The following is a 27479-nucleotide window of genomic DNA, read 5'->3' on the forward strand; positions in this document are numbered from 1 at the left end:
TTTATGTTGTGTTTTGTGAATATTTTTGAATCCAAAACAAATTTCTTTAATTTGACTTTAATTGCACATCCAATGGATCTTTAAGTCAGCATGGATATGATTAATTAAAGGATAAGTTCACCCACAAATCAAAATTCCGTCATTATCTACTCACCCTCATGCGGATGGAAATGTGGGTGAAGTTTTGCAGTCCACAAGATATTTCTGCAGCTTCACAGCAGGACAGTGTTGCAGCATTCTGCTAAGTAACTGAAGTAGATGGGGACTGGTTGTAAAACGTTAAATAAAACATCTAAAAAACAAACAGATGGTTCCATGCAGCTTGAAGATCCCTAAAAGATGTTATTTAGACCCTTTTTTAAGTCTGTAGCTGGGCAGCTGAAAGCCTCAGCACGCACCCTGTCTGAAGTGCGATCTATCTATCTATCTATCTTTCTATCTATCTATCATAATATATGCTTTATTATAATTTATTTATTATTTATTCATGAAAACACACTATTCTGTCCACACTTTTGCATTTTTAAATCATTCTTTGACTGAATGCTGGTGTTTCTAATTGCTCTGTAAGAGAACAATATATGTGCACATATGCACATTTAATAAAATCTACTATTTTGAGGTACTTTTCTCTTACTTTCTGTTTCTACTCCACTATATCTGGCATTGTAATGTACTTTGGCTCATGAGCGAGGAGGAAAACAATGTAAAAGTCCTACATTAAAACTCTTCTGAAAGTCAAAGAATGGAAGTATCGGTATCACCAGCACAACTTGCTTTGTTAACACAGATGCATTATTAAGTTTATACTTAAAGTACATGTTACTTAGTGTACTGTTGGGTAGTTAAATCTACAGCATTGCATCATACGTCATCAGCTAATTATGTGTTTTAGATTTTTGGGTGTACCCCTCTGAAATGTTGTGGAGCAGAAGTATAAAGTAAGTTCCTCAAAAATGGGTTTGGATTAACTAAAGTACCGGAGAATATGTTCTTAGGTACTTTCCACTACTGCTTTTTCACAGCTATTGATGAATGAATGCAGGCCTTTTCCCTGCACTAGAGTATTTTATAATGCAGTATTGCTACTGTAAACTCCACCGCTGCCAGCTGGACACAATACCATGACATGATCCCAGTAAGAACACACAAACTGCAAAACTACACATGTTTAATATTTATTCTGTTTCAATTAAATGCATTACATATTCTGGCCAAACCTTCCAATAAGGATTTTTTTTTCTTACATGTTAGAAAATACAAAATAAAATACAATTAGCTTGAGTTTTAAAAAGCCTTTATGGGTACGACTATAGAAACATAAGTGGTTTTTGATTTTTAAATTCAAGGAGTCTGTACAGGTGACAGTAACATGTCTGGTGGCCTTTAGAGCAGAAAGAATGAAACCAGAAACTGTAGTATGACTTAGCGATGAAGGTGAGGAACAGGTTCTCTAGTATTTACAATAAACTGCAACACGAGTAGAAAGTGCAGCATCAACCACAGACATTAAACTGGTCAAACATGAGAAGAGGAAAACTATGACGTTGCTCCTTCTGAACAAGACAAAGAGAAAGTTAAAAAAAAACAGGAAGTGGTGTCCAAAATGTTGTGCATCGTTTGGTCAGAAAGTAGTAAAGAAAACGAAAAACCTCCTGCTGTTCGACCAAGCCTTCCCTTGTTCGAAAACCCTCTATCACAGTTTAGCACTCAGTGTTAAGTAGCTTAGCTCATTTTCTGGGAGAAGAAACACACAAGAATCACTGGCCAACCAGCCGCTGCTGTGTGGGCGTTAACAGGAAGGAGGACGCAGTGCAACAGGAGCGTTTATCTCACCACACCAGCTGGGTTTTTTTTGCAAGTTAAATCCTCACAGAGCCTGAAGTGGACAGACAGAAGACAAACAAACTGCTCCACCAAAACGCAGAGACACTAATCAACTTTTACTGACTTTGTGTAAGACTCTGAAATCCAGTTAGCCTCTCAGAGAGGAGGACAAAAAAACATTCAGGAAAAGAAAACAAATGCAACAAAAGAAGCACCGACAGTGGCACGCTTTGAAACGGGACCTGGTGTGAGATTTGCGACATGGATGCTGAATACTTGAGGTCATTTACCCTTTTCGTTAATACACTGCTGTCGGGATTAACAATATCATCGACATCATTCATGTTAGAGTTAACAGAGCAGATAAAGTGGCTATAAATCGGGTTTTCCACACTTATACATTCACCCAGTTTCTATTTTTAGGTCACATTAATAAAATGTCTCTAATCGTCCTAAATTATAAGATAATAAGTATTTGGGTGACAAAACAACATTTTTAGAGCTGCGTTATCTAAATCTCAGATATTGAATGTTGTGTTCTTGTTTAGTGCAATCCCATGTAGTGTGCCCTGAACTTTTAATGCTAATTCAAATCTAATCAATACGTGAAATAGATGTAGTTTTAAATCCTTTCGGTATTTCCCCAAAACATAAACACTCTAACAAAGATAGATGCTAGGCAGGCATTGCACCGCTGATATTTAAAAAAGACATTAAAGTATCTAGGAGCTGAATATGGTAGCTGTGGTGGATTTGTTCGATTTTAAGTATAAATCTGCTCATGCATTTCACATATCAGAGGACTGGGAACTTCCAGTTAAACATGTAGAAAATGGTTGAATTCTGTCAACTTGTTCTGAACAAAATATCTTTAAAAATCTCACAGGCGCTCTGCCGAAGAGTACACAGTTCAAAAGGACTGACTTGCACTCTTAAATTTGGTTACAGTGCCTCCTGCTTCCAGTTTTGAAACTATGCACAGTTCATGTGTTAGTTTCAGAAGATCTATAAACAGCTGGAAGCAAAGTGGGGCTCTCCAGAAATAACAGATCTACTTTTAATCATTTCAATCTTATGAAATTCTCAATATAACGTCAGAGGCTAAAGAGAGTCTTAATAAAGTGTAGTGAGTACTGTTAGTGGATAATGACAGGACTTTTCAATCTACTATTGAACTGTATGTTTAAATAAATTACATTCTGGAGACGTTAAAGTGGCATTTGTAGCCTGGTGTGGAAATAAACAGAGAACATCTTAACATCAATCCATATTCACTGCATTTCACTCAACAATCCATTCTTTAGAGCGTACACTCCATCTTGGTCCTCTCCTCCAAAACAAAACCACAGAGACCAACAGGATGGAAGAAATACAGGATACTGCAGCGCCAGTGAACAGTCTGAGGAGAAGAGGGCGTCAAGAGATTCAGAGGTGGGTTTATTCGAAGAAAGTCTCTTCATGGGGTCAGCAGGTGCTGCTGAATCAGTCCTATGCAGTCCCCACTTTGCTTTGGTGCGTTCTGGGCTGGGCCAGGCTGTGCCGTGCCGTGCCGAGCCGGGGCCAGTGGAGGAAGAGGAAGAGGAGGAGGAGGGGGAGTGGAGGAGAAGGGGAAAGGAGATCCTCAGGAGAGTTCAGACTTGCTGAGTGCGATGGCCAGCTCCAGGTCCTCTTGTTCCTGCTGGGTGAGTCTGGCAAGTCGCTCCTTTTCCTCTCGCTCGCTCTCGCGCTTTGCCCACTCGATCATGTCTTCCTCTGTCGGATACTGCTGCTTCATGAACACAGAGAACACACACACACGTCACACACGACAGGGAAGGAAAGAAAAACACGTGCAAACGACACAAAGACAGACAACACACGTACAATTAACAGATTCTCAAAGATAAAAACTTGTTCCCAGAGGCTGCTGATAACAGGTAACCAACAACAACAATACCTGGATGATGGAATGCATGATGTTTATCATTTAGCATGATAAGCTCCATATAGGAACTGATAACTGCATTGCTGCTCTAGTGCTGTAGTTTTTTGTCTGGCCTTGTAACATCCCATGTAATCATGTTTACAGGAATAATATCTCAGAGGAAATGTTTCGTTTTCCTGTCAGTTTGAGATTATTGATACAGTTTTTTAATAGATATATTGGATAAAAATATATCAGCCAATTGTATTTTCATATAAACATTTCTGGCTCAAGAGGAAGCTGCATGTAATCTGATAAATCACTGCCTCCAGTGATGTCACTCATCAGCAAAGTTGCATTGTGGGTAATGTGGGTGCCTGGTTTTGAAAAGGAAGAAATATGTGGAATAAGAAAGGTGATAATCCGTTTGTGCGCTATCGAACAGTGTTATAGGAGTGGGCAATGCTGGCCCAGTGGACCGCTTTTCAAAATCTGGACTACATTACCCACAATGCAACTTAGCCGCCGAGTGACATCACTGGAGGGAATTTATCAGATTACATGCAGCTTCCTCTGGAGCCACGAAAGGCTTTATACTACTTTTTTTTCACACATGCTGTCGTGCTCTCCAAGACCAGTAAACACACTTTAATGTGAGATTTGCTACCTTTTAAACATATTTTTGGCATATACCTACTGCAATTTGTTTTCTCTTTTTTGAAAGACTATTTCCGAGGCATTTTAGCCAGGAAATAAAAAAAAGGGGAACAAAAGCACCATGAATGACATGCAACAATCGAAGAAGAATCGAAGCAGGGATGTTTCAGTTTATGTTGTATGCACTCTCACACCCTGTGTAATTTCTTGTTGCTTATTGGCAGCCACACATGCTGATTCTGATATTGTACTGTCACTGCATCTGTCTGGCTCTACGGTGGTGATGCAGCAGGTCACAGACAAAGGCATCCTTTACTGTATTGTGGCTTGTACTCAGCACTTCCTGTGTGATGGCTGAAAATATTTCTAAGGGGGGTAAAACAGAATCAAGTTACAGAGCCATCACTTTGTCAGATCTCCTAATCCCTTAACGGATGAATATTTTCAGAACGCAGTGACACAGTGGACATTTTGACTTGTTAATCTGTAGTCATTCAACATTTATCTGCGTCAGTGAGCCATGAAAATGAGCCAGCATCCCTCAAAGTGACACACCTTTTTACAAATTTTCTGACGTTATAGACCATTATTTGGCAATGAAAATAATCGTTATTTGCAGCTCTAGCCACACCACAAACAAACTACAAGAAAAAAACAGCCAGTTAAATCAGTTTCCCTGCAGATGACCATGAAGAGAGTGACGATCTTTGCCCCTCAGGTGTGTCATCACACATCTAGTGGAGGCATTTGATCAGGACAAAAGCAGGAATGGAATATAAACATGAAAGAGGAGATCTTGTTGTGGGACGAATGTGAGTGGTGTGAAGAAAATCACATTTGAAGATTCACGACAACAAACGGCAGAGGACGGGAACTTTAAAACACTGTTAAATCAGTTAATCTATACAAAACCGGACATGCAGTGTGTGGACAGGTTTGTTATTCTCAGTGAATGACAGACAGAAGCATCACGGGTTATCCAGTGCAGATCCAAACATGCAAAGAAAAGTAGGAAGCGATGACGACGTTCGATAGGAAGTATTTTAGAGCTGATGATTTCCGTGTAGAGAAGGGCAGAACGTGCATGATGAAAACATTGAAGAAACATATAGCGGATTTAGTAGAGAACATGCATTTATTACTTGAAGGGGATACATCCCACTGCTGCTTTTAAACGTGAATGAAATCAGATATCAATAAAGAACGTAGCAAGAGGAATGATGCGTGTTACTGCTAAAGAAACGCTTCACAAACAGTCTCTGGTACTTGTGTCTTCTTTATTTTCACTTACTGAAGAGATCTGATGAGATTCTGTCAAAATACTTGTAAGGACCACACTGCTGTTTTTTGCATGTTTTAGTTCATTCCAAAATCCTTGCCAAATCATTGCTAAACATTTTTCAAAGCCTACCACAGTGTAGATAATTGTTAGTATTTCTCCTGCTTTCTGTGTGGTCACTACAGGAATTAAAGAACTGATGAAGAGACGTGGGCAGGCTGCTAGAAGGGAAGGAAATAATTTTAAATTTAAAGCATGCTTTGGAAAATGTCATGGGTGGAGTGAAGTACAGGCACATCATGTGGTAAATGAACTGCAAATGCAAAAACGTAGCTACGGTCCTTTAAAAGCTCAGGCGTTTGCAGAAAGTGGTGTCATGGATGCACATAGAAGCCAGAGATGGTGCCCTTGATTCAACTCTTTATTCAACTTTTATGACAGAGGTGTGAAGGCGCACACACACACACACACACACACACACACAAAAACACACACACACAAACACACACACACACAGAGAATACAGGCGATCCATTTCTCGACCAGACAAGGGTTGAATGAACTGATAAATGAAAGGATGGATGGATGAACAGATGGATGCATGGATAAATAAATAGCTGGTTTGAAGAATGGCGGAGGCAGTGGTATGAGTGAATGAGAGCCAGCTAATCAAACACACAGTTAGTGCGTGCAGGTCGGGGTTCAAAGGGGACATGCGGGTGCAGTCATGTGACCAGAGAGGCATCAACAGACTTTTGATAGTAGTCATCCATCCCAAATTCACAGTGTGACAGCACATTTCTATGCAGTATCATGAAAGGAAGAGCTGAGAGGATTTTAATACTTTTACAAATTTATTCCTGATATATAAACAAGCGTTCAACCCATGTGCATTGACTCGTTTTCATACAGCTTCTTTGATTATTTGAATCTTAGATATATGACTATTTACACATATTTTAATGAGTAAGAAGAAAACAGCCAGGGGACTTTAGTTCCCTTGTTCTTCTAAGCTAATGCTTTTTTTTTTTTTTTTTACAGCAACCTAGCTCTTACTTGTTATAAGAAATTATTAAAGTGTAACTCCACCAATTTGACACATTTAAGTTGCTATTTGTAAGAAAAGGTGATTTTTGCATCTCATTCCCTGAGACTGAAAAATAAACTTTTCATACAAATAGCACCTTTAATATGTGTTTAGATGTCTCGCGGAGTACTACTGCAAAAAAAGTAGTATAAAGCCTTCTGTGGTTGCAGAAGAAGCTGCATGTTTTCTGATAAACTGCATCCAATGGCTAAGTTGCATTGCGGGTAATGTAGGCACCAGGCTTTAAAAAGGAAGAATGCATGGGATAACAGTTCATTCAGTGATTAGTTTTTAAACCGTCCAGAATACATCCAACAGTGTTATTGGAGGGCAATGCTAGACCAGTGGACAGATTTTCAAACGCTGGCACCTACAATAACCATGATGCAACTCAACAACTGGGTGAAAATGGTGGAGTTACCCTTTAAATATTGTATTTCTCATCTTCTAGTGTAGCCTAGCTGCTACACATTTTTCTCATGATTTTGTAACACACTGATAGCTTCAAGTATATAGACTCACTCACTCAAGAAGCAGCAGCCTCTGCATCTCAAGGGCAACTGATCTCATGCCTTTGGGCCATAATTGTGCTGACTCAGCTACATATTGATGCCAAGCCAAGTCACTAGTGAAAACCAGAAGGACCACTTTGCACCAAAGGCAATTTTTAAACTATCCTGAGAAGCAGTTTTGTGTAAAAAAGGTGCATAAAATAAAACATTTTGCATAAATATATATCTTGTCTCAAAATGAAGTATGCCAGATGGTGTGATGTCAGTGTGCTGAGTTGGGATGGCTAACAAAAGCCAAATACAAGCAGCTTCTCATCTCTCCATCCACTGCCAACCCATAGATATAGATGTCTATATTCTTTCATTTGTGAACAGAGGACCCTGTGTCTGTTATGACAAAATATGTTGCAGAGTTAATATATGAACGTATCTATAACTGCTATAATGACATTTCTGTACATTTCCTTTAAAAGTAAGACAGTGCAACTTCAATCAAAGCGCTTAACTTAAGTGCAATCCCAAAATAAATCAGTAACAAAAAATAATTACAAGTATAAAGAATCTTTACATGGCAAGGAAATAATAAAGAGCTAAAATATACACCAGCAGCAGCAGCAGACAAGGTGCAAGAAAAACAAAATCAAATATAGAAGATTTAAATGCTTATGTTAGCTTAGCTCATGAAAACGAGGTCATCAAATCATCAAATGTCCTCCCATGTGACACTGACATAAGCTGATCACATCTTTGGGACTTTTTAACGGCAGTGGATGGAGTGATTTATAAAGCTGGCCTGATTTGGTTGATGGTTCTGATTTAATCAAACAACTTAATGTGATTTATTAGCAGGAGAAAAAAAAAGGAGAAGAGGGCACGACTACTGAGAGTCAGATGAAGGTGAGGGAGAGGGCGAGAGGGAGGTGCTCACTTTGTCAAAGCTGGCAAATCGGTCAGCTTCCCGTATGTTGTGACGAGGAGGGGAGGAGGGGGCGAAGGGGTCGGCTAAAGGATCCTTGGCAGGCAGGGAAGAGGAGGGGAAGTCTCCTGAATGCTGTGGAAGGAAGTGCCCTCGTCGCTGGAAGGAGTCGGAGGACTCTGTTCTGGAGATGGACAATCTCTTACCTGAAAAAAAAAAAAAAAGAAAAAAAAAAGGAACAGACAGACAAGATACAGGTGTCAATAAAGATACACAACAAACAAGTTATACTGTAGAAAGACAGATCAAGCACGGACCAGAATTTGTAAACACATACTTTTAAGACACCCTGAATTAACTGATAAGAGCACTACAATCTGACAAAAGTTTGACTAAAGAATCTGAGTACTGACCTGGAGGTGGAGGAGGTGGTCTCGTAGGCGTACCAGTTTTTGGGGGCAGTGCTGGGGGCACATCAGAGCCGGCGGACTGGCTGTCTTCCTGGAACAGGTTCTTATTGTTGATGCCAAACTGGTCAGAGCCGTTTGACTGAAACAGAAGGTTCACACCAAACCAAATACATCACACAAATACAGTATTCAAAAACAACAACAAAAAAAACCCAACAGAAAACCAACCATAGATAGGCTAGACTTCATTCTGGATGCCGTACAGTACATTAAGTGAACATTTGCTGTTTAAAAAATACCAAAAAACACTTTAACATAAGTGCATCATTAATCAATATATAGAGCAGAGATATTAGCTATTAGCTGACAAATTCATTAGTCAATCTAAAGAAAACTATATTGAAAAATCGATTTAACATGAAATTAATTTTCCACGCAAAAAATGGCAGAAAATTCTGTTTTCAGCCTCTCAAATATGGAAATGTTGTTTTTTTCCTGTTTTATATCATATTAATTTGAATATCTCTGTGTTTTGGACTGACAAAATAAGACATTTAAAGAAACAACTTTGAAATTTGAGACACTGGGATGGACATTTTTCACTATTTCTGACATTTCATAGACCATCAATTAAGCGATTTATCAAGAAAATAATCAGAGGATCAATCGCATATCATCCCATGTCATAAGTTTTTGTTTTTTCCTGATTTTAAAGGCTGCATTGCAGTAAAGTGATGAAATACTGAACAGACTGTACTTGTTCTAATACTTGCCTTTAACCACGTATATCCACGTTACTGATGATTACTGATCAAAAATCTCTTTGTGTTAATATTTTGTGAAAGTACCAATGGTCATCATAATTATTATTATAATGTCAAGGCATTTGGTCAAAAATATTCCCAGAAAACACATGTCACATTTCCAATAACATATGACATTACTTATCATTAGTACATACAACAGGCACCTTTGTTTGGTGTGCAAAGTGCTCAGTTCCCCCACAGAGGAGAATTAAGTTCAAGTGTTCCAGATACTTCCTCACAAAAACCACAACACACTCAACAACTCACTCACAGTCTTCCTGGATGTTCTGGTATGACAGCAGAAGTGAGTTCATTGTGTCGCAACAATTTGCACTCCCACCAACTTAACTGACAATCATTGTTACTGACTTGATATTCAGTGTGTTTCACTCCATTATAAGCTACTTCAGCTCTGTGTGGGTGAAGCACAGAGGATGAACAGCAACACTTGATTACCTTTGTCAAGGCACTGAAATCTGCAAAGCCCCCTCCAAACGATTCATTACCAAACACAGCAGCAAACGGATCTGAAACACATGAGCATATAAAAGTCACTGAGCATATATTACTGTAAACTGTAAACAGTGCATTTTGTACAGTTTCAACAGCTGCAATGGGCTCTGTCCCCAGAGGGTGGCGCTAAGGCACAAGTCATACCTGGATCTGAGCTGGCGTTCACTGAAGTACCACCTGGAGCGAACGGGTCGTTGGTTGCTGCAGTGTCCGTCTAAAAACAGAACATACAAATCAAACATACTATGTTTGTACATACTGTACAATAAACTCAAGCTGCTGTCATGAATATACTCAAACTTCATGTGATTAATTGGAACTAATTTGTTACTGCTTTCAAATTCTACCCAACTCTTTTGATTACTATTTTGCGAGGGAAACATGCCCAAGACAGCAGCATAACAATACAAATGCAAATATACAGATACAACAATACGCTATATTACTGAAACACTACAGATGCCTATTATAAAAATTAGTATAAAGAACAAAGCTTCCTAGACTTCCTAACCACAATGACTTAATAATCAGGGATTTAAGGCTTTAAAAAGTTTGGCTAGATGATGAAAAATAAGCTTTTTCCTAATCTAAACTTGTGAGCGAGTACATTGTGACCAGGTTTTACAGCCGTCCTACTCACCACAGTCAGGTCAGAGCTGGGTTGAGAGGAACTAAAGGGATCTGTCCCCCCGTCCTGAGAACCAAACGGATCCGCTTCACCAGTGGCATTCACTTTGCCTCCAAACAGGTCAGAATCAGCCATGTTGTTCCCTGTGGTGCTGAATGGATCCTTGGCTGCTAAAGTAGGATTGTTTGGTTTGGAGGTGAAGGGATCTGGACCTGCTGCTGGTGCAGCTGCTGCGTCATTCAGCTTCGCCGCAAACAAGTCTGGCTCTGGCGCGCCAGTAGTGGTACCAAATGGGTCGGCTGAGGCAGAGAAAGGGTCGTCTGAGGAGAAGGGGACGCTGGAGGACTGTGCGAAGAAAGAGTCTGCAGCAAAGGGGTCGGAGCCTTTGAAGGGATCCCCTCCGAATGGATCTAAATTTAACAAACAGCAACAGATACAGATGTGAGATACAGATATTGCATAATTGGTTATTTGTTTTATATTAAAAGAGATGGAGATATATATTAAAGAGAGAGTTTGCCTGTTCATCACTTTCAAATAAGGATTTAACTTTGAGAAATTACCTGCAACATCTGCTTTCCCAAACGGATCATCTTTGAATGGATCGTCTATTATGTGAAAGAAGAAAATAATCAATGTGACTACATAAACATGCCATTTACAAGCCTTTGGGTCTACAAATTGTTAATCACATCATTCTGTAGGTACTGAAAACACTTCAAACACCAGAATAAATACAATTTTATCTTTGAAACAAATCAATATGAAGCAGCAGGTTAGCTTTTTACAAACATCTGCACAAAGCAGATAACAAAGCTGTTAACTAAACTTCAGATGTTTGTGGGGACTCACGGTCAGTAAAGGGGTCTGCATTGAAGAAGTCCATCTCAGGCAGCGAGGGAGGGCTGGTCTGAGGCGGCATGGAGCGAGGGCTGACCTGAGGTGGTAACGAGGAGGTGCTGGTGTTTTCTAGGGACTCTGCTGGCTCCTGTTTGCTCTCTGGCTCTGGTGATGCAGCCTGTTGAACAGCGACAGAGATCTACTGACACGCTTGAAAACTACAATGTCAATAACGTCAGCATTGTGTTTAAAAAACACAGATCCCAATGCATCCTGAAAGTACTTTTTGAGGCATTTGCACCTGCATATATATTCGTCAAATTTACGATCTGTTTACATAAGACACATTTTACTAGAAAAACTGTTTGGCTAAACAACATTGTGCACAAACTCAGGGTCTTTACTTTTGGTGGGCTCTCTTTAGGCGATTCCTCAGCATCATCTGTGATCTCCGAGGAGACATCGGGTGTAGGGCTACTGTGTTCCTGGAAACATGACAGGACAAAACAGTGATGACTAGTATTTCTTACAGAGAATTTAACATTTTACATTTGGTACAATTCTTGTTTAGTTATCACATGGAATATACATTAAGACTGCTGATCTTGCATGATTGTTGGGTGTGAAAAAGGTTTTTAAAAAAAAGCAGCGTAGCTGTAGTAAGAAGTTTAAGTTCTTTCCATCTATAAAATGACTGATAAGTTTATGTATTACCATAACGGTGTTCTCCTGTGGCTTGGTGAAAGCTGATACATTATTGAACATATCAGAGGAGGCCAGACTAGTATACAGATCATCCAAGGGATCGGGTTTCATCTTTTCCTCCTCTTGAGTCTTTGGAACCTCTTCCTCCTTCTCTTCTTCCTCCTCTCTCTCGTTCTCTACTTCCTTCTCTTTTTGATCTGAATGTTCTTTCTGCTCAATGAAGAAAGCAGCTGGTTCTTCCACCTTCAGCTCTAAGGGCTGGTCCTCTTGGAAGAGGTCCTGCTGGAAGGGGTCCCCCTGGTGCAGCTCTGCAGTAGGGCCTGCTGATCCATTGACCATGACAGGAGAGCTATCCTCCAGGGCTCTCTTCCAGCTGAGCTGGGCAGTTACTGACCTCTCCTCCACCTTTAGATCGTTCAGTTTCTGCTGAACCTAAGAGGGCAGAGAGATGGAGAAGAACAACATTGAGAAAAATAAAACATGGCTTGTATTTTCTGGAGAGGAAAGAATCTTTATATAATAATACAGTTATTATTATTAATATGGCACTTTTCAAAACTTTTCAAAAGTACTTTTATGGTTGAACCAGGATTATAACAGTTCATAAGCGTGAGAGACTGATTCAAACAAACCGACCTGTGCAACTTGTGTAAATGAGTCACGGACAGACTCTTGCAGAGGTGTGAGCTGCTCCTGAGCGGCCTCGACCTTCTCCTGCAGCTTCCTGCTCTCTTCCTGCAGAGCAAGAAGCTCCTCTCGGGCCTGGACCAGCTCCTCCTCATACTGACATATCCTCTGTTCCTGCTCCTCATGCTCCGATGTCAGCGATGTAATCTGTGACAGACGTAAACATCACTCAGGAGAATGGAGTCGTGTGTCAATTTTTTATAGTACTGTTGTACTTTGCTAGTGGTGAGTCATTTCTGCAGCTTTCCAGGACTGAAATAAAGAAAATCCTAGCAGACCTACCAGTTGCGTCTCTTGGCTGGTCTGCTGACGAATATGAGTCAGCTGCTCCTCCAGAGAGCCTTTCTGTTGGTCCAGCTCTTCCAAGGCATCCTGGACCTTCTGACGCTGGGCCTGGAGCTGCTGCAGCACCTCGTTCTCCTTCGCCACTTCATCTTGCAAGTCCTGCAGACATCGAGCCAAAGATGAGACGGGGAAATAAGTTATATATGTTTGTTTGTTCTTTTACAGGTAAACCTTGCTAAAAAGAAACAGAAAAGCTGAAAGATGAAGAGGGAGCTCAATGACAGAATATAGAGATGATTTCAAATATGAATGATAGGGAAAGGACAACAAGAGGCTCTTTAAAAAGGGATAAAAGAACATCCACATTTTCAACTATATCTTTTTTTTACATTGCTGTCAACACTGAGAAGAATATAGAAGTGCGTGCAAAACATGGTGATGGGAGGAAGAAATGAGTGGAGTCTGATATGTGAACAAAAGCAGTGTGTCAGCTTGTAGCATTGCTACTTGTCTGTCAGTATACCAGATGACACCAAGGGTTAACATCCTCTGTTTTTGTTTATTTTTTAATCTGAAGGGTTTTATGCCAGGAGTGACAGTCCAAAAGAAATCAAAGGGAAAAGAGTGAGGATGAGATGCAGTGAAGGTCTCTGGCTGGACTCAATCCAGGGATGTTACAATCATGATTTACAGAATTGCCTCTTAACCTCTATATCATCCCGACAGCCCCCCATATATACATCTTAAATGGGCAGCCTACTTAAATAGATCTTCTTCCACACCCACCTACAAAGATGTGCTGTGATTTTGCATGCATCATTGTCCTTTTCAAACAGTTATGGAAATAAAGCTGAGAAATCATCCAGCATGTGTACACTGGAAAATTATTCCCCTAGTCAGAACTTGGCCTGTGAAACCAGTGCCGTTTTGCAGCCGACTTTTACATGACAGATGTCAGAGCTCGCTGCCACAAATAAATTCCAAACATTTGAGTAAAATACTGCAGGGGAAATCTTATTGTGGAGTCAGGGCCGTGGTAACAGCACAGATCACGACAACAACAATATGTGATGTCAAGAAATATATTTAGAAAACACATTACGGTATAAATAGCCAAAAGCACTTGAGGCTACCCTGCAGCGCAGCTCAGAAATTCAGCTACATCAGCGTGAGACTCCCTTGAGATCCACCCTCACACTTCAGCATCAGACTGAACTCCCCGAAGCGGAGCAGACTAGCCCTTTAAGTCATCAGCTCCCAAAAATAGAGCCCCATCTCTCAGGCTCAGAGCAGGCTGACACGCCTACACAAGGACAGCAGCCTCTCCCTCTCGGAGAGACATTAACTGTGTGTTCTGAACACAGCGTCTGAGACTGCCGGCCAAATGTATTATTGATCTTCTCCTCCAGTATATAATTACAACAGAAGAGGACAAGCTGCTTTCGCACCTATGGCTCTTATCATCTGCTCTGTCTGATCTGGATTTTTTATTTTTTTAAAAGGGGCAAGCAAAGGAAATACAAACATGCTTATATATGTGCACTGGTAAAATTAAAGAAAATATCTACGCGACCATGTCATCGATCCTTCCTGCCAATAAATCTCTCTTCTCTCTGTATCCACTGTACTCACAGACAAACAGAGACAGCGAGACCTTACCTGCACTTCGCTGCTGCGCTGTCTGATGGCCTCCTCCTTCTCCTTGATCTCCTCTTCCACAGTGCTCTTCTCCCTGGGGGCCCAGCACAAGAAACAGGAGTATTTAGCCACCAAGGACATGGAGGGTAGACCCGGTACTCCAAGCGCACCCAGCCCTAACCAGCTCTCCGTTTCTTTCCCCTGAACCACCACCACCTCTTCTCCCTGAACCACCATAATGTCCTGAAATCAAAACTCCACAGTACAGAGGGAGCCGCCTGAAAAGCAGGTGTGTGACCTGATATGAAGAAAGGTGGAATGCGTGTGAGACTTGAGGGCTTGCGGATGCACGGCGCTGTAAATGCGGTGAGGGTGAGTGTGTTGTGGAAAGTGAGCATGTGCTTGCTCAGTCAAATGTGTGGGAGATGAGGAGTGAGAAGCAGATGGCTGCCTGGAGGATGAAGGGAGGGAGGAGGGACGAGTGATGATGAGCCAACCTACAACATCCATCATTCGTGCTGCCTGTATGTTCATCCTCTCTACTTCACTCTTTAATCCACCCAGCCAGACAGGAAATGAAACAGGGCGGAGACAGGAGGAAGGAGGCATAATTATTGTTCCCAAACTGACAATTAATAAATGTGTACTTTGTTTTCAGCTATTGTTAAGCATATCAAAAGGCACAGATGTTTCAGTTTACTTCAAATGTGTGTTACAGTAAAAGGTTTTCTTACTGGTCAGGATTTCAGTGCCATTTGCCTTTCAAGTAGAGCTGCAAAGATTAGTGGAACGAAAGAAAAATAATTTCCAACTCTTTTGATAATCTAAAAAAAGCATGAAAGCCTTTTCTCAAGCAAAACATTTGCTGGTTCCAGCTTTTTAAATGTAAGAATTTGCTGCTTTTCTTTGTCATTTATGATAGCACATAAAGAAATTAAGCATTTTGGACTGTTGGTTGGACAAAAGTAGCAATTTAGGCTCTCATAAATTGTGATGAGCATTTTTTAAATAATTTTTTGACATTTAATAGATTAAATGATTAATCATTACTTGGAGCCCTACTCGTGCCACCGTGTGTTGTCGGAATAATCTGAGAAACATTTTTCCAACTGGGAAAATTCACTTGAACGCCCCCACAAGTTGGAGAAAATGTTGGTACATGAGTTACCGTCATATGACGCTGAAACATGACAGACAAAAGTTAACATTTGGTTGATGGTAACATGCATATTTGTGAAATGTATTCCATGGCTTACATAATCCCTTTCCTCTGCCCTTCCTTGTCACAGAAATACTGGAAACAGCAGTGAACGAGTTGTTTAAACGCCCTGAGCGATAAAATGCAAAACAACTTCTTTGTGGCGTCCATGTTGCCCCAACATTCGGACTTCACGCACAAGTTGGAAGTTGGAAGAATTACTTCCCAACTCGTGAACTGGGACCATTCGAGGAGCATGAGAATGCAGCACTAGCTATGCATGAGTCTTGGTATGGTAGTAGGGTTTATTTGGACCACATACGGATATCCAACACTCGAATTGTGTCACATACCTATCTAATATTTTTCGATTCAGACTTCTTGAACATATTAAAGCTATTTGTAAAGGTGCATTATATATTTGTAACAAATGCATATAACATGGAGAACAACAAAAACATTAAAGAATTTCTTTATATCCTGACCGACACTTTTGTTTCAGCTAAACGTGCTTTTCACAAATACTGAACGCATCTGGAAAGAACTGTTGTTTCAATTGATCACATTTTCAAAAGGAGAATCTTATTTTATTTTAATAAAACCTGGTGACTATGTCATTTTCACCAGGCTGCTCCATTGATTTCTCACATTGTTAATTATTTTTGTCTGTTGAGGCAGACTAACTATAAAATGCACTACAGGCTATGAGAGTGTGATATAATGTTAAGACTAATGATAGGATTAACAAATTATTAAATGTGTAGTATTGTTTCAGCTCTGAAAGCAATGTAACAACATCCTAAACAAAAGGAAACATTTCAGTATGAATGATGTCTATTTGTTGTTTAAAAGCAACAAATAACACAACAATACAAAAAAATTGTATGAACCTTATAAAGCACTTATCCTTTGTCATCCATTTCAACACAGACTGAAAATAACAGCAGCTATTTTTATATTCTCTCTCTCCTCTTACATCAAAATGCACAATTCCCTTGATAACAAAACATCTTCTACAAGCAAACCAGCAGTCAACTCAAGCTGAGTATCACTTGTGTTCTCCCCTTACCCCTCATCATCATCATCAGCATCCTCACCAGCCTCTTCCACTTTAACTGAAGGTCGCTGCCACACTCTGAAGCAGTCGCAAACATGCATCATCTTTTCTAGCTCTTCTCGATCTGCTGCCTGTCTGAAGCTCTGATCTCAGTCACATTCTCAGTTTCTATTTCACTCCATCTTTCTCACCTCGAACAGCTGTCCGTGTGTGTGTGTGTGTGTGTGTGTGTGTGTACACATCTGTGTGTGCATTTGTATTCAAAGTTATGGGGGATGGGGTGGAAGGGAACTTTCTCACTTCTTACTCTCAGCTTTCCAGAACAGGGAAGCTAAATTCTGTCCCTTGTGACATTTAAATCCATTACAAGTGATACTGATACCAACCCTCTGCAAAACCAACACTACATGTAAAAAGCAGCGCAACAAGATTTTTGCATCTACCTTTAAAGCGAGAAATAAAGCATGACTGAAATAAGAGGAACTGTCAAAAAGAAGAACTGATATTTAAATCTGTATTTTATTAAAGATGATGTTATTTCTGTCTCTCTCTTGCTTATAAAGTATCTGGTCAACATATTTAATTCTTTAAAAATTATTTTGGCTAGATGTTTCTGACAGAAATAGTGAAAAGTGTATTATAGTGTATAAAACATATCAAGTAGAGGTGAATACATGAAGTTGGGTGAATATTGCATATTCTGCCCGTCATTCTTCCACCTCACTGTCAACAGCAGCTACATAACTCGGCTTTACAGCCATCTGCTGTGTTTCGTAGGCTGCAGCAAAACACTATTTATATATTTTCATTTGAGGCTGTGGGCGTGAGTGCTAAAAGGAAGTATGAGAGAGTGAGAGTGATATAATCGTGTATACCAGAACCAGTGTTTCCCAACATATAAAATTTAATTGGGCAGCCCACCATGTCCCGCTCAGTTTGTGGAAAACACTGCATCCTGCTGGTCAGTACAGGATGGTACAGACCCCGTCAAATGTCTCATCATCGTCATCATCATGAAAATTGTGATGCTAAAACATCATTCCCACCAATCATATCGCAATCTTAATATCTGTCATAATAATTGCAAAAGGAAGAACAAAATAAAGAAATATAGGAACAAAAGCTTACTTTTGTAGTTCGACAATCTCGTTACTTAGAGAGTCCAGCTCCTTGATGGCAGAGAAGTCAGCTGCCAGGTTAGCAACATTGTTCTGGAGAGGAAGCGAGGCAGAGAGAAAGAGAGGATAAAACTATCGACTAAAGGGAAAACACTTCTAACATCATGAAACTTCCTATATTCTGAGCTAAGAATGACCTTTAATCACATATGGAAGGTATCGACTAATTTTGTAACAGTAGAGAAAACTGCAAAATTACTTATATGTGGATGAAATGACAAATTACAGTTGAAGAGAAAAAAATACTATCACAGCACAGCACATTACTAAAATTCTGCACAATGGCAGGGATGGGAGACTGACTCAGGGGTAAAGATGAGTAATGAGTAATGACGCTGGGAGGATACTAGTGATGGAGAGAAGCTCTGGGTCCAAGGGTTTTGCTCAAATATATCTACTGTGCTGGATTTAATTTTATTTTCTGATGTTATGAAGGTAGAGACACCAACAACCACTCTTCGCGTGTACATTCTATAACATAAAATATCTAATCTTCGAGCCAATGGTTTACATCTATAGATCGGACTCTGTACCGTCGGTGCATCTCCAAATACTTTTAACAGTGACCTCTTCTCTTGTCAGCTTAGCTGCCATGCATAAATATTTAGACGGCTAATGACGAGACACTCGGGGGCAAATAGTGATGTAACTTGTGATTTAGAAATATAAATTTGGAGAAAATTCAGTCAGACAAGGCAGAAAGATGACAAAGAGAGGCAGCCTGTTCAAAGTAATGAGATGCCTTAGAGTCAGTAAACTACCACACACTCACTCAGATCATCCCGCTGCACACGTGAAGTGGACGAAACGTAAAAAATTTAAAGAGCAGGCACAGAGGAAACAACATAAAAGTGTTCATAAGGAGGAAAGGGAAGACATGCAGATCCAAGCTTAAAAAAATCCATTATGCAGGAGAAACAAGGGACCATGACTTATCAAAATATACAAATAAAATCAGTTTTATTATTATAGTATACTAAAATAATAATATATAAAACATAATAAACATCCAGAGACAGGCAAAAACCAAGACGTATATGATTAAAGATTCTGTTTTTTGCAATGAAAAAGAAAAACACCAGATGTCCTCCTGTTACTGTAGCTACAGAATATGAACAATGGATACCAGGCAGCATTGCTCAAGACCAACAGTAATTCAAACTACTATCACTTGCTTATTGTATCTCAATGTTATCACTACTCCTGTACCGCTGTTTCTGTTTAATGCCAAATGTATGCTCTTTTTCTGCGTCATTATATTGAATGGATACCAAAAAAATATAGACACCTATAATTATCAATCATAGTGATGAGTGCTTGGAGTGACTCACCTGTTTGATGTTTTGTCTGTCAGCCGGAGGGATCATCTCTGGGGACAGACTCTGCGGAGGGTCCAGGCCTTTGGTCAGCTTCAGATTGATCAGATGAAGCGCCAGGGCAAACTGCTCTCTAGTCAGTTTCCCAATGTCTCCAATGTCACAAAGCTCCCTGAGAACACAAACAGAGGCAGGTTACATAAGAGTGTAACGATTTACACCCCAGGCAGCGGCTATTTTTGATTGCCTGACTGATCATCTCGTTCAGGGGTCATGGAAACCAAAACACAGCACAGTGAGAACAGGACTGAAGCTAATTAGCCATGTGAAGGTAAAAATCCATATGTGTGATATTGTCCTGGTCACATGTGCCAGCACGCACTGCAGTGCTGTTATTATCCTGCAACAATATCACCCAGGACTGACATATTACAGCTTAAATTACAAACAATATGTTCTCGGACAACTGGGTTTCTTCAAAAATGTTTCCACTTTATTTAACAAACTTTGCAAAGTTTCTTACATGTTGGTCCATCCTAGACGTAAGGCTGCAACCAACGATAATTTTCATTATCGATTAATCTGTCGATTACTTTTTAAAGCTAACAGATTAATGTTATATATAAAATGTCGAAAAAAACACTGTGATAAATGCTCATCACGATTTCCCAGAGCCCAAAGTGACATCTTCAAATTGCTTCTTTTGTCCAACCAACAGTTCAAAATCCAATTCCTATTCTTTTACGAACATAAATGACAAAGAAAAGCAGAAAATTCTTACATCTTAGAAGCTGGAACCAGCAAATATTTTGACATTTTTGCTTGAACAATGACTGAAACAATTAATAGATTATCAAAATAGTCTAAAAAAAATACTAATCAATTCATCGACCAAATGTTGAAGTGCTACGTAGAAGAGGTTATCTCTCCTCTGTTGCTCTTTCTCAGGTTTCCTCCTTTTCTTTCCATTTAAGGGTTTTGTTTGGGGAGAATGTTTCCTTATCTAAGTCAACGATCTTAAGATAGAAGGTGTTGAAGCTGTACAGATTGTAAAGCCCCTTGAGACAAAAAATGAAATTCTTGCCAAATATAAATAGACTTGACAAAAGATTAAGAGCAATTAACAAAAACAACATTTTTAATAAAGACCAAGTGGAAAGGTTTCACATCAATTAACAAAATACTTACCATATACGTGCAAGTGTGGCGGAGGGAAGCCCCGTCTTGAGGAAGATATCTCTGACTTCAGGTCCAGACACAAGGCCGTCCATGTCCCCGTCTGTCTTGCTGAATAGCTCATCGTACTTTGCTTTGTCTGCTGGCGACACCACCCACTGCACAGGCAACAAGACAGACTTTAACTAGCACCAGAGTGGCTTCATAATTGAATTTAACAGAACTTACACAGATGACACAACACCAACTCCAACTGAACACTTACTTACCTTCTTCAGACTCCTTTTTGTCTTGTTCTTTTGAAAAACACACTGAACTATCCAGTTTGAATGCATTTTAAATGTTTGTGATTGCAGCTACTATAATAAAGGTACCACATGCACAGGAGAGACAGGTCCAGTACTCACAGGGGCAGCTGCTGGTGTTGGGACAGGAGCTGGGGCGGGTTTAGGGGGATGGGGCATGGTCTTAGACCCAGCGTGGGAGGAGCGACTGTCTTTGACCGAGGGGGGCGAGGGTAACAGGGGCATCACAGGAGGCACGGAGGGTTTTTTCCTCTTGGAGGGTGGAACCAGGGGAGGTGGTAGGGACATGGGAACAGGCTCGCCCTCCAGAGCTCTGTACACCAGATACATGGCCTGGGAGAGGGCAACAAAAATCAATGATTGAAGGCAATTACCAATGAATGAACCATCCTTTAGTTATTCAGTCTTCACACCTCTTCCACGAGTCTGGAATTTGTTCGATTCAGGGCGACAGAAATTATTATCACAGCCTGTTAATAATATATAAACAGACTACATGTAAAATACAAGCACACAAACAAAAAAATTGGTGTTTAAACTTCCAAATCTAATAGCAAAAACACCTTTTTGAAAATGTCAATACGTCTGGTGGATCAATGCAAAACAGCCTGCGCTAAAACCAACCCAAGGCTGTAGCTGTGACCTATCTGGTTTCTTTGTGTGATATTAGATCATTTCTTACCACAGAAAATTCATCTCTGTCCAACATGCCGTCTCTGTCGATATCACTGAGCTCCCACACCTTCAACACAGACACACATATAATTGTTAAGCATGCATCATTACAAGTATATGTGGTATATGATACATGACCCTGAAAGCCCTGACTCAAAACCTATTCTCACTTCCTCTCTGATTTAATTTTCTACCCAACCAGCTCTTAATTTCACATCCCTTTTTCACCTCTCTGCAGTGTGTGGTTTTATTTGTCATCCTTTAGTTGTTTGTGACACTAGCACCAGTGGCTACTCAACTCGATTCTAAGATGCATCGTCAATGTTTTAATGTTCTTTCAGAATTAAATAGCCATCGGGGTGAAGATTTGTTTTATTTTTTTAAAACTTTGACAGGTAAGTGCCTTGGATCCTTCTTTTCTCTGAACTTCTGTATTCCCTACTTAAGAGCACCTTCATCACATGTTTTTTTAAACGTCTGAGCACTCCTGACTTTTCCTTTCTCATATTAAGGTTTACAATTTGTCACTTTTTACTTTTACTTGCTTTATGTTAAGCCATCTGCTAAAATTGTATTAACTTTTTCTGCTATGTTACACAAAAGCATATGATCTCTCCCCTAAGTTTTGTCACTTTGCATCATTTTATCAGCAGATTAAACTTTTGTTTTTGGATCATACCCTGCCGAGGATGTCCACTGGCAGTTTGGAGTTGAGCAGGACAGGCTTGACCTTATCTCCTGTTAGAATCCCCCCTACTGGACCCAGACTGTCGAAGATGGCGTCAAACTTCAACTTCTCCTCGGGCTGGAGAATAACGAAAGAAAACAGTAATACAATTATTAGAGGCCAAGTAATCAAATAAATGACTCAAGTAAAAATGCTATGTCTGTTGAAGAACTATACAGTAATACGTTTCCAGAAAGTTAAACAAGCAACGAGAAATTCCAAAATAACAGCTGTGAAAATAAATCATAAAAGTTACTGCTGTGGGTCAAGCAGCGCTCTTGACTTTAAAGTATTATAGTCAATATTTATGAACAAATGGTCTGTGTCATATTTGAGTAGACTTGATTATTTGACATTTTACATTAGCACAACAAAAAAGCAGACTCTATGACGAACATATTTAAGAGGTAGACAAAGATATTAAAGCAGATTATAAATAAACAGATAGAAAGATAACAAACGAGTTAGCGAGTGCCTCACCTTGACAACCCAGGGAATGTCAACAGCCCCTCCTCCTGCCAAAAGCGGGCTGCTCGTGTCATGCTGGTGATAAACAAAACTCAGTTAGTCTTTGACTCTGAATCAAAAATATGTAATGCATGAAATAAAACAGTATATTTAATTGCTGTTGCAGTAAAGCTAAAAGACAGTATAAGAGAATTTTAGCTGTCTGTCATGTTATAACACTGGGGTTGACTTTAAGAGCATTAACAGAGCCTGATGAAGGACACAGAGGCAAACTTACAAATTTTGGGGGAGGAACTGCCACATGAAGGTTCTTGAGCGCCACCTCCAGGCCATTTTGAGCACAGGCCACCAACCGCAATGCTATGAAGAATTGCTGAGAGAACAGAGGCACAGTATGTGACATAAATCTAGCTGATGGTATGCACTTGATGCAAAGAAAAACTAGTCCATAATGATTTGCATTTGTACCTGCTTGTTAAGGGAACCTTTACGTTCAGAGTCTGCCAAATCCCAGATCTACAGAGACACACACATTAATGACAGTCAACATAAACATAGACACATAAAACAGGAAACAAATAAGTGATGTTGCTGCCCTGATTGGACTCTTTCCTCACCTTCCCCAGGACCAAGTCAGCCAGGCCTGACCTCTTCAGGAAGAGAGCTGCATCAGCCGCTGCCACCCGCCCACTGCCAGTCGGATCAACCTGCACACAAACACACACACAGCTATTAGAGCTTTTACCATCTGATTGACATCAGTAACACGGCTGTAATGCTATGAAATATTTCGTTTTAGCCATTAGCTTTAGACCATAACACTGGAGGAAAGCTGCGAGTGTATTCTCAGCAGTGACAGGGAAGCAAACAGAGAGCAACTGAAAACTGTAACAATCTCACCGTGGGATAGAGGAGTCACTTAAATCAATACTGATAATAAACCAAAGCTATTTTCTCAGCAGTCTATTAGCTTGATATTGGATCTGTTAGTAGTTTTTCATGAGGCTCACAGCAAGCTCCCCTGACATGTCGGGCAAAGGGAAACATTATTAATTCATAGAAGTACTTCCTTTTGTGGACACAGAAAACCGAGCAGAGAGATCACTGCTCGTTGCAACACTACAGTTTACCTAAAGCTAGTTTACAGTTTAAGGGTCAGCGGATCTAAATTACAAAAAAAAATGTTTGTTTAGTATCGGTGTTTCTCTCAACATCTGTTTTTCTTTGTACTTTATATCTAGAGCAAGTTATAGCACAATATAGCAGCACTCAAATCATGTTTAAATGACTTTATCACACAGCAGTAATGGGCTCACTATTTAGTAATACATGAACACACATTTCAAGCAATGTAAAAGACGTAGTGTGTGTAAAACACACCATAGCCTAATATCAATAAACTATACTTTGCTGTTTTTGGTAAGATGTATTTGCATACCTGTCGATAGTACTTGTCATAGATGGGATTTCCACTGGAGAGCTGTCAGAGAAGAAAAAATACAATACACAAATTAAAGTTTACAGACTTTATCCAACCACGCTAGCTTTTATCACATTTAAAAGCACTTGTAGTGAACTGTAAAAAAATAAAATAAACCTTGTGTCTGCTCAGGTTGCCTCTTTTAGGTTTTGCATGAAATTCATCAAATCCCTACAACTTAACTTTAAAACAATCTGACAGAGAATGAACTACTAATATTACTAATATGCTCTATAAACTCTCCAGATTCAGTTTACAAACTCAAATGGTCAGCAGGTGTTTGCTGGCTACAGAAAGCGTGTCATTCACTGAGCTAAGGCACTGTTAAAAAAAAGACAGATGGAGGATGTAGACACACAGACTACAACCAATGTGTAAAACAGCTGAATTGTTTGTCAATGGCCAAAAAACATCTGCCGATGGGAAAATTAACACTTTGATCACCGCTCAGACAAAAGGAACAGATGTCATTTAGTTCACTGTGCTACAGAATAGCTCTCATAAGACCCGTTTCACCACAAAGAAGAAGTCTAGAGCTGCAGCGATTAACTGATTGGTTGTCAGCTATGACATTAATCATCAACTATTTTGAAAATCAATTATATGTTTGAGCAATTACAAAAAAAAAAGTCATTCCAGCTTGTTAGCTTGATTGATTTTTCTTCAGACGCAGACAAAACAAGCAATTTGAGGACGTCATCTTAGGCTTTGGGAAACACTGATCGACATTTTTCACCATTTTCTGACAGTTTAATCGACAATGAAAAAGTTGTTAGTGGCAGACCCACAGTAGTGTATTTTTTTCTGCATCACAGACAGTTTAGGAAGACTGGCCTACAAGTAGCATGAGGCAACATGATGACTCCACACATGACAGTATGCTACAGATTTCAGATGGTTACAATTCATAATTATTTTCTATCATTTGAATTTGAAATTGAAAATTGAGAAAAACGTCAATGACAAATATTCCCATTCACTGAGGTGCTCACAGTAAATGTTTGGCACTCTTGCTTGATAAATGACTTAAACGAGTGATCATCAAAGTTGTCTGCATTAGCTTTCTCAGTGATGTCATCACTGGCTAATCCTGGCAATAATTACTTGGGAGGCTTCCTGGCAAAGATGTGGAAATTTGCTGGAGACATACAATACATGTCTTACGCCATACAATGAACTTCTGTGAGTCACGATGATACAGGAGGTTTCTGCCGAGTTGCACGCAGATAAGAGTAATGACTAGTGAGCTGTCTGACTTCAGGATATAGGCTACACTTCCCAAGGCTACTGATGGTCAGCTTTAGACGGTTACAACAGGACGTCACTTCACAGACAACGGCCAACATGGCGCTCTTTCACATCCTCCCTAAGCACCCCTTATGTTTATACGACCGTCCACTGCTGGGCCGAACAGGAAAAGAATCAGCATTTCCTTCTCCATATAGCTGAAACTGACAATTGGTTGTTGTGCTTTTCAAATCGACAGGTGCAGCGAAGGAGGAAAGGAGTGGACAGTAATTGTCTGAAATGTGAATCAACTGGGGAGTGGCTAATCCAACCAGTGGTTAAAGCTGTCGTAAAGCTCCTCCACAGAGAAAAAATCATGGCATGTAAGGGTATACAGTAGAGATCTGTTAAAATCTCAGTCTTGTTACAGACTTGCACAAATCGCTCGGACAAAGAAGACGAGCCTGAAGTAAAACACTCTGTGACCAGTACAGTCGTCTGTAAGCTTTGTCAACTGCCAATTTACAGCGAGATAACTGTCCACACACACTTATCTTTCTCTGGCCAATGCAACTTATTTCTGTGGCACACACAATAGTGTGCCTGGAACTGTTGGCGGCTGTAACACTGCGGTCATTGTACTGGTGACTCTTTAATTGAGCACTGAAAAAACAACACCCCTCAATCATTCCCCAGCCACTAGCCCATACAAAACTGCAGCAGATAGCACGATACATTACAGTGCGGGAGTTGACGGGCCAGTCTGGTTTGTTCTGGTGATTTCACCACTCTAATCCAGACATGGCAGTAAAACACATTAATGGCAGCAGCAACAGTGAACAGTAGGTCAGTGGGAGGATTATTTAGTAGTAAAGCAGCAATGAGGTCTGACAACACACAGAGATGTCAACTCATGTGTTTGAGTTCAGAAAGCTCCTGTTTGTTGTTAGAGGCAACAGAGGCTCAGGTAACACGTCTGGGACTGTAACCTACTTATTACACCTGGCTGCTACCTGCTAAATAACTTATTTGCTGTGCATGCAAACAAACACATGTCCACACAAACTTCAGGATCTAGCATAGCTAGCAGCAGACTGACATTTTGTGACAGCAGCGCTGGCTAATGGGCTACTCAAGCTCACTTCCCCTTACAGATTGCAAAACAACTGACAAGATTATTTTGAGTTTTTCTGTATAGGACACAGTGCAGCTAACAGGCTAATAGTAAACTGACGTTGTCCACTTCAGGAAGGTCACAGAGAAAAACACTAACCCAGTCAGTGAAGCATGTTTACTTCTAATAATAGCAGGTTGGTTACTCAGTCTATAGCAAGCTACACGAGCACCCTGCGTAATGTGAGGCTATAACGAATAATGTCCGTAACTTGCTTGATTTTTAGCGGAAAGCAATGTTAGCAGTGGCTTTACAAGTTAGCTTAAAAATGACAGTAAAGCCACAACAGAGCCACACATGAGTATCTCGCATTAACACCTCTTTGGCCAGGACCAACTAGCCTGCAGCAAAACGAGGCAGTACAAAACGCTTCAATAAACACCTCCCGCCGAAACGAAGCAAAGTAACGTTACATGGCTTATCTCAAGTTTGATAAAGCGGCTCTAAAACAGCCCAACACTGCACACTAACTAGCTGTTAGCTAGCAGGCTAGCTAGCTAGCTACGCCCTTACGCAGTCCCCAAAGAGATTAGGCAGAAACTTTTCCCAGTCACAGCAGGACTAAACTTCCAAAAAGAGAGCCGAGGCTCGAGGTAAGCTCGCCTTTCTGCCCACCCGGTTTCACTAACACAGTTGAAATGTCTCCGAGCAGAGCAAAGAGAGGCCACGAAACGTTTGCAGTCGTTATATTTGAGTTGTAAGACAGTGTTACCTGAGTAAGAGACAGAGTGGCAGCCATAGTGTTTCTGTTTCCCACTGCTTTCATGCTGCACTGCTGCCAGACACAGACAGAGGCCGCTGTAAA

At 40.2% G+C, this 27479-nt stretch overlaps 1 protein-coding gene across 5 annotated transcripts; it reads right to left on the reverse strand.

Annotated features, from left to right (window-relative positions):
- Positions 1-1165: 1165 nt before the first annotated feature.
- Positions 1166-27479, reverse strand: eps15 (epidermal growth factor receptor pathway substrate 15). 5 transcript variants are annotated; one of them, XM_084355559.1, is made up of 25 exons: positions 27387-27479; positions 24232-24273; positions 23411-23500; positions 23262-23309; positions 23071-23166; positions 22806-22868; positions 22278-22403; positions 21606-21665; positions 21026-21256; positions 20631-20776; positions 19458-19614; positions 18077-18159; positions 14715-14787; positions 13053-13214; positions 12720-12917; positions 12093-12515; positions 11783-11863; positions 11391-11556; positions 11102-11146; positions 10551-10948; positions 10055-10124; positions 9854-9924; positions 8595-8730; positions 8194-8387; positions 1166-3592 (listed from the first exon to the last, which is right to left on the reverse strand). In XM_084355559.1, the coding sequence occupies exons 1-25, from the start codon at positions 27438-27440 to the stop codon at positions 3449-3451; spliced, it is 3357 nt and encodes a 1118-aa protein (XP_084211685.1). In that variant the 5' UTR covers positions 27441-27479; the 3' UTR covers positions 1166-3448. The 5 variants fall into 5 exon arrangements, with proteins under 5 accessions (XP_084211685.1, XP_084211686.1, XP_084211684.1 ...); XM_084355560.1 differs by having other exon boundaries at positions 1166-3595; XM_084355558.1 differs by having other exon boundaries at positions 10551-11146.

The sequence above is a fragment of the Pagrus pagrus genome (genome assembly GCF_965226575.1).
Source record: "Pagrus pagrus genome assembly, chromosome: 6".
Taxonomy (NCBI): Eukaryota; Metazoa; Chordata; class Actinopteri; order Spariformes; family Sparidae; genus Pagrus; species Pagrus pagrus.

Excerpts from the sequence above, each read along its gene's own strand:
- eps15 (XM_084355556.1), bottom strand. The coding sequence starts at position 27,440 with ATGAAAGCAGTGGGAAACAGAAACACTATGGCTGCCACTCTGTCTCTT. Across the intron at positions 23,167-23,261 it reads AAGGTTCCCTTAACAAGCAG|CAATTCTTCATAGCATTGCG; the intron begins GTACAAATGCAA and ends CTGTTCTCTCAG. Across the intron at positions 13,215-14,714 it reads AGCGCAGCAGCGAAGTGCAG|GACTTGCAAGATGAAGTGGC; the intron begins GTAAGGTCTCGC and ends CGATGTCTGCAG.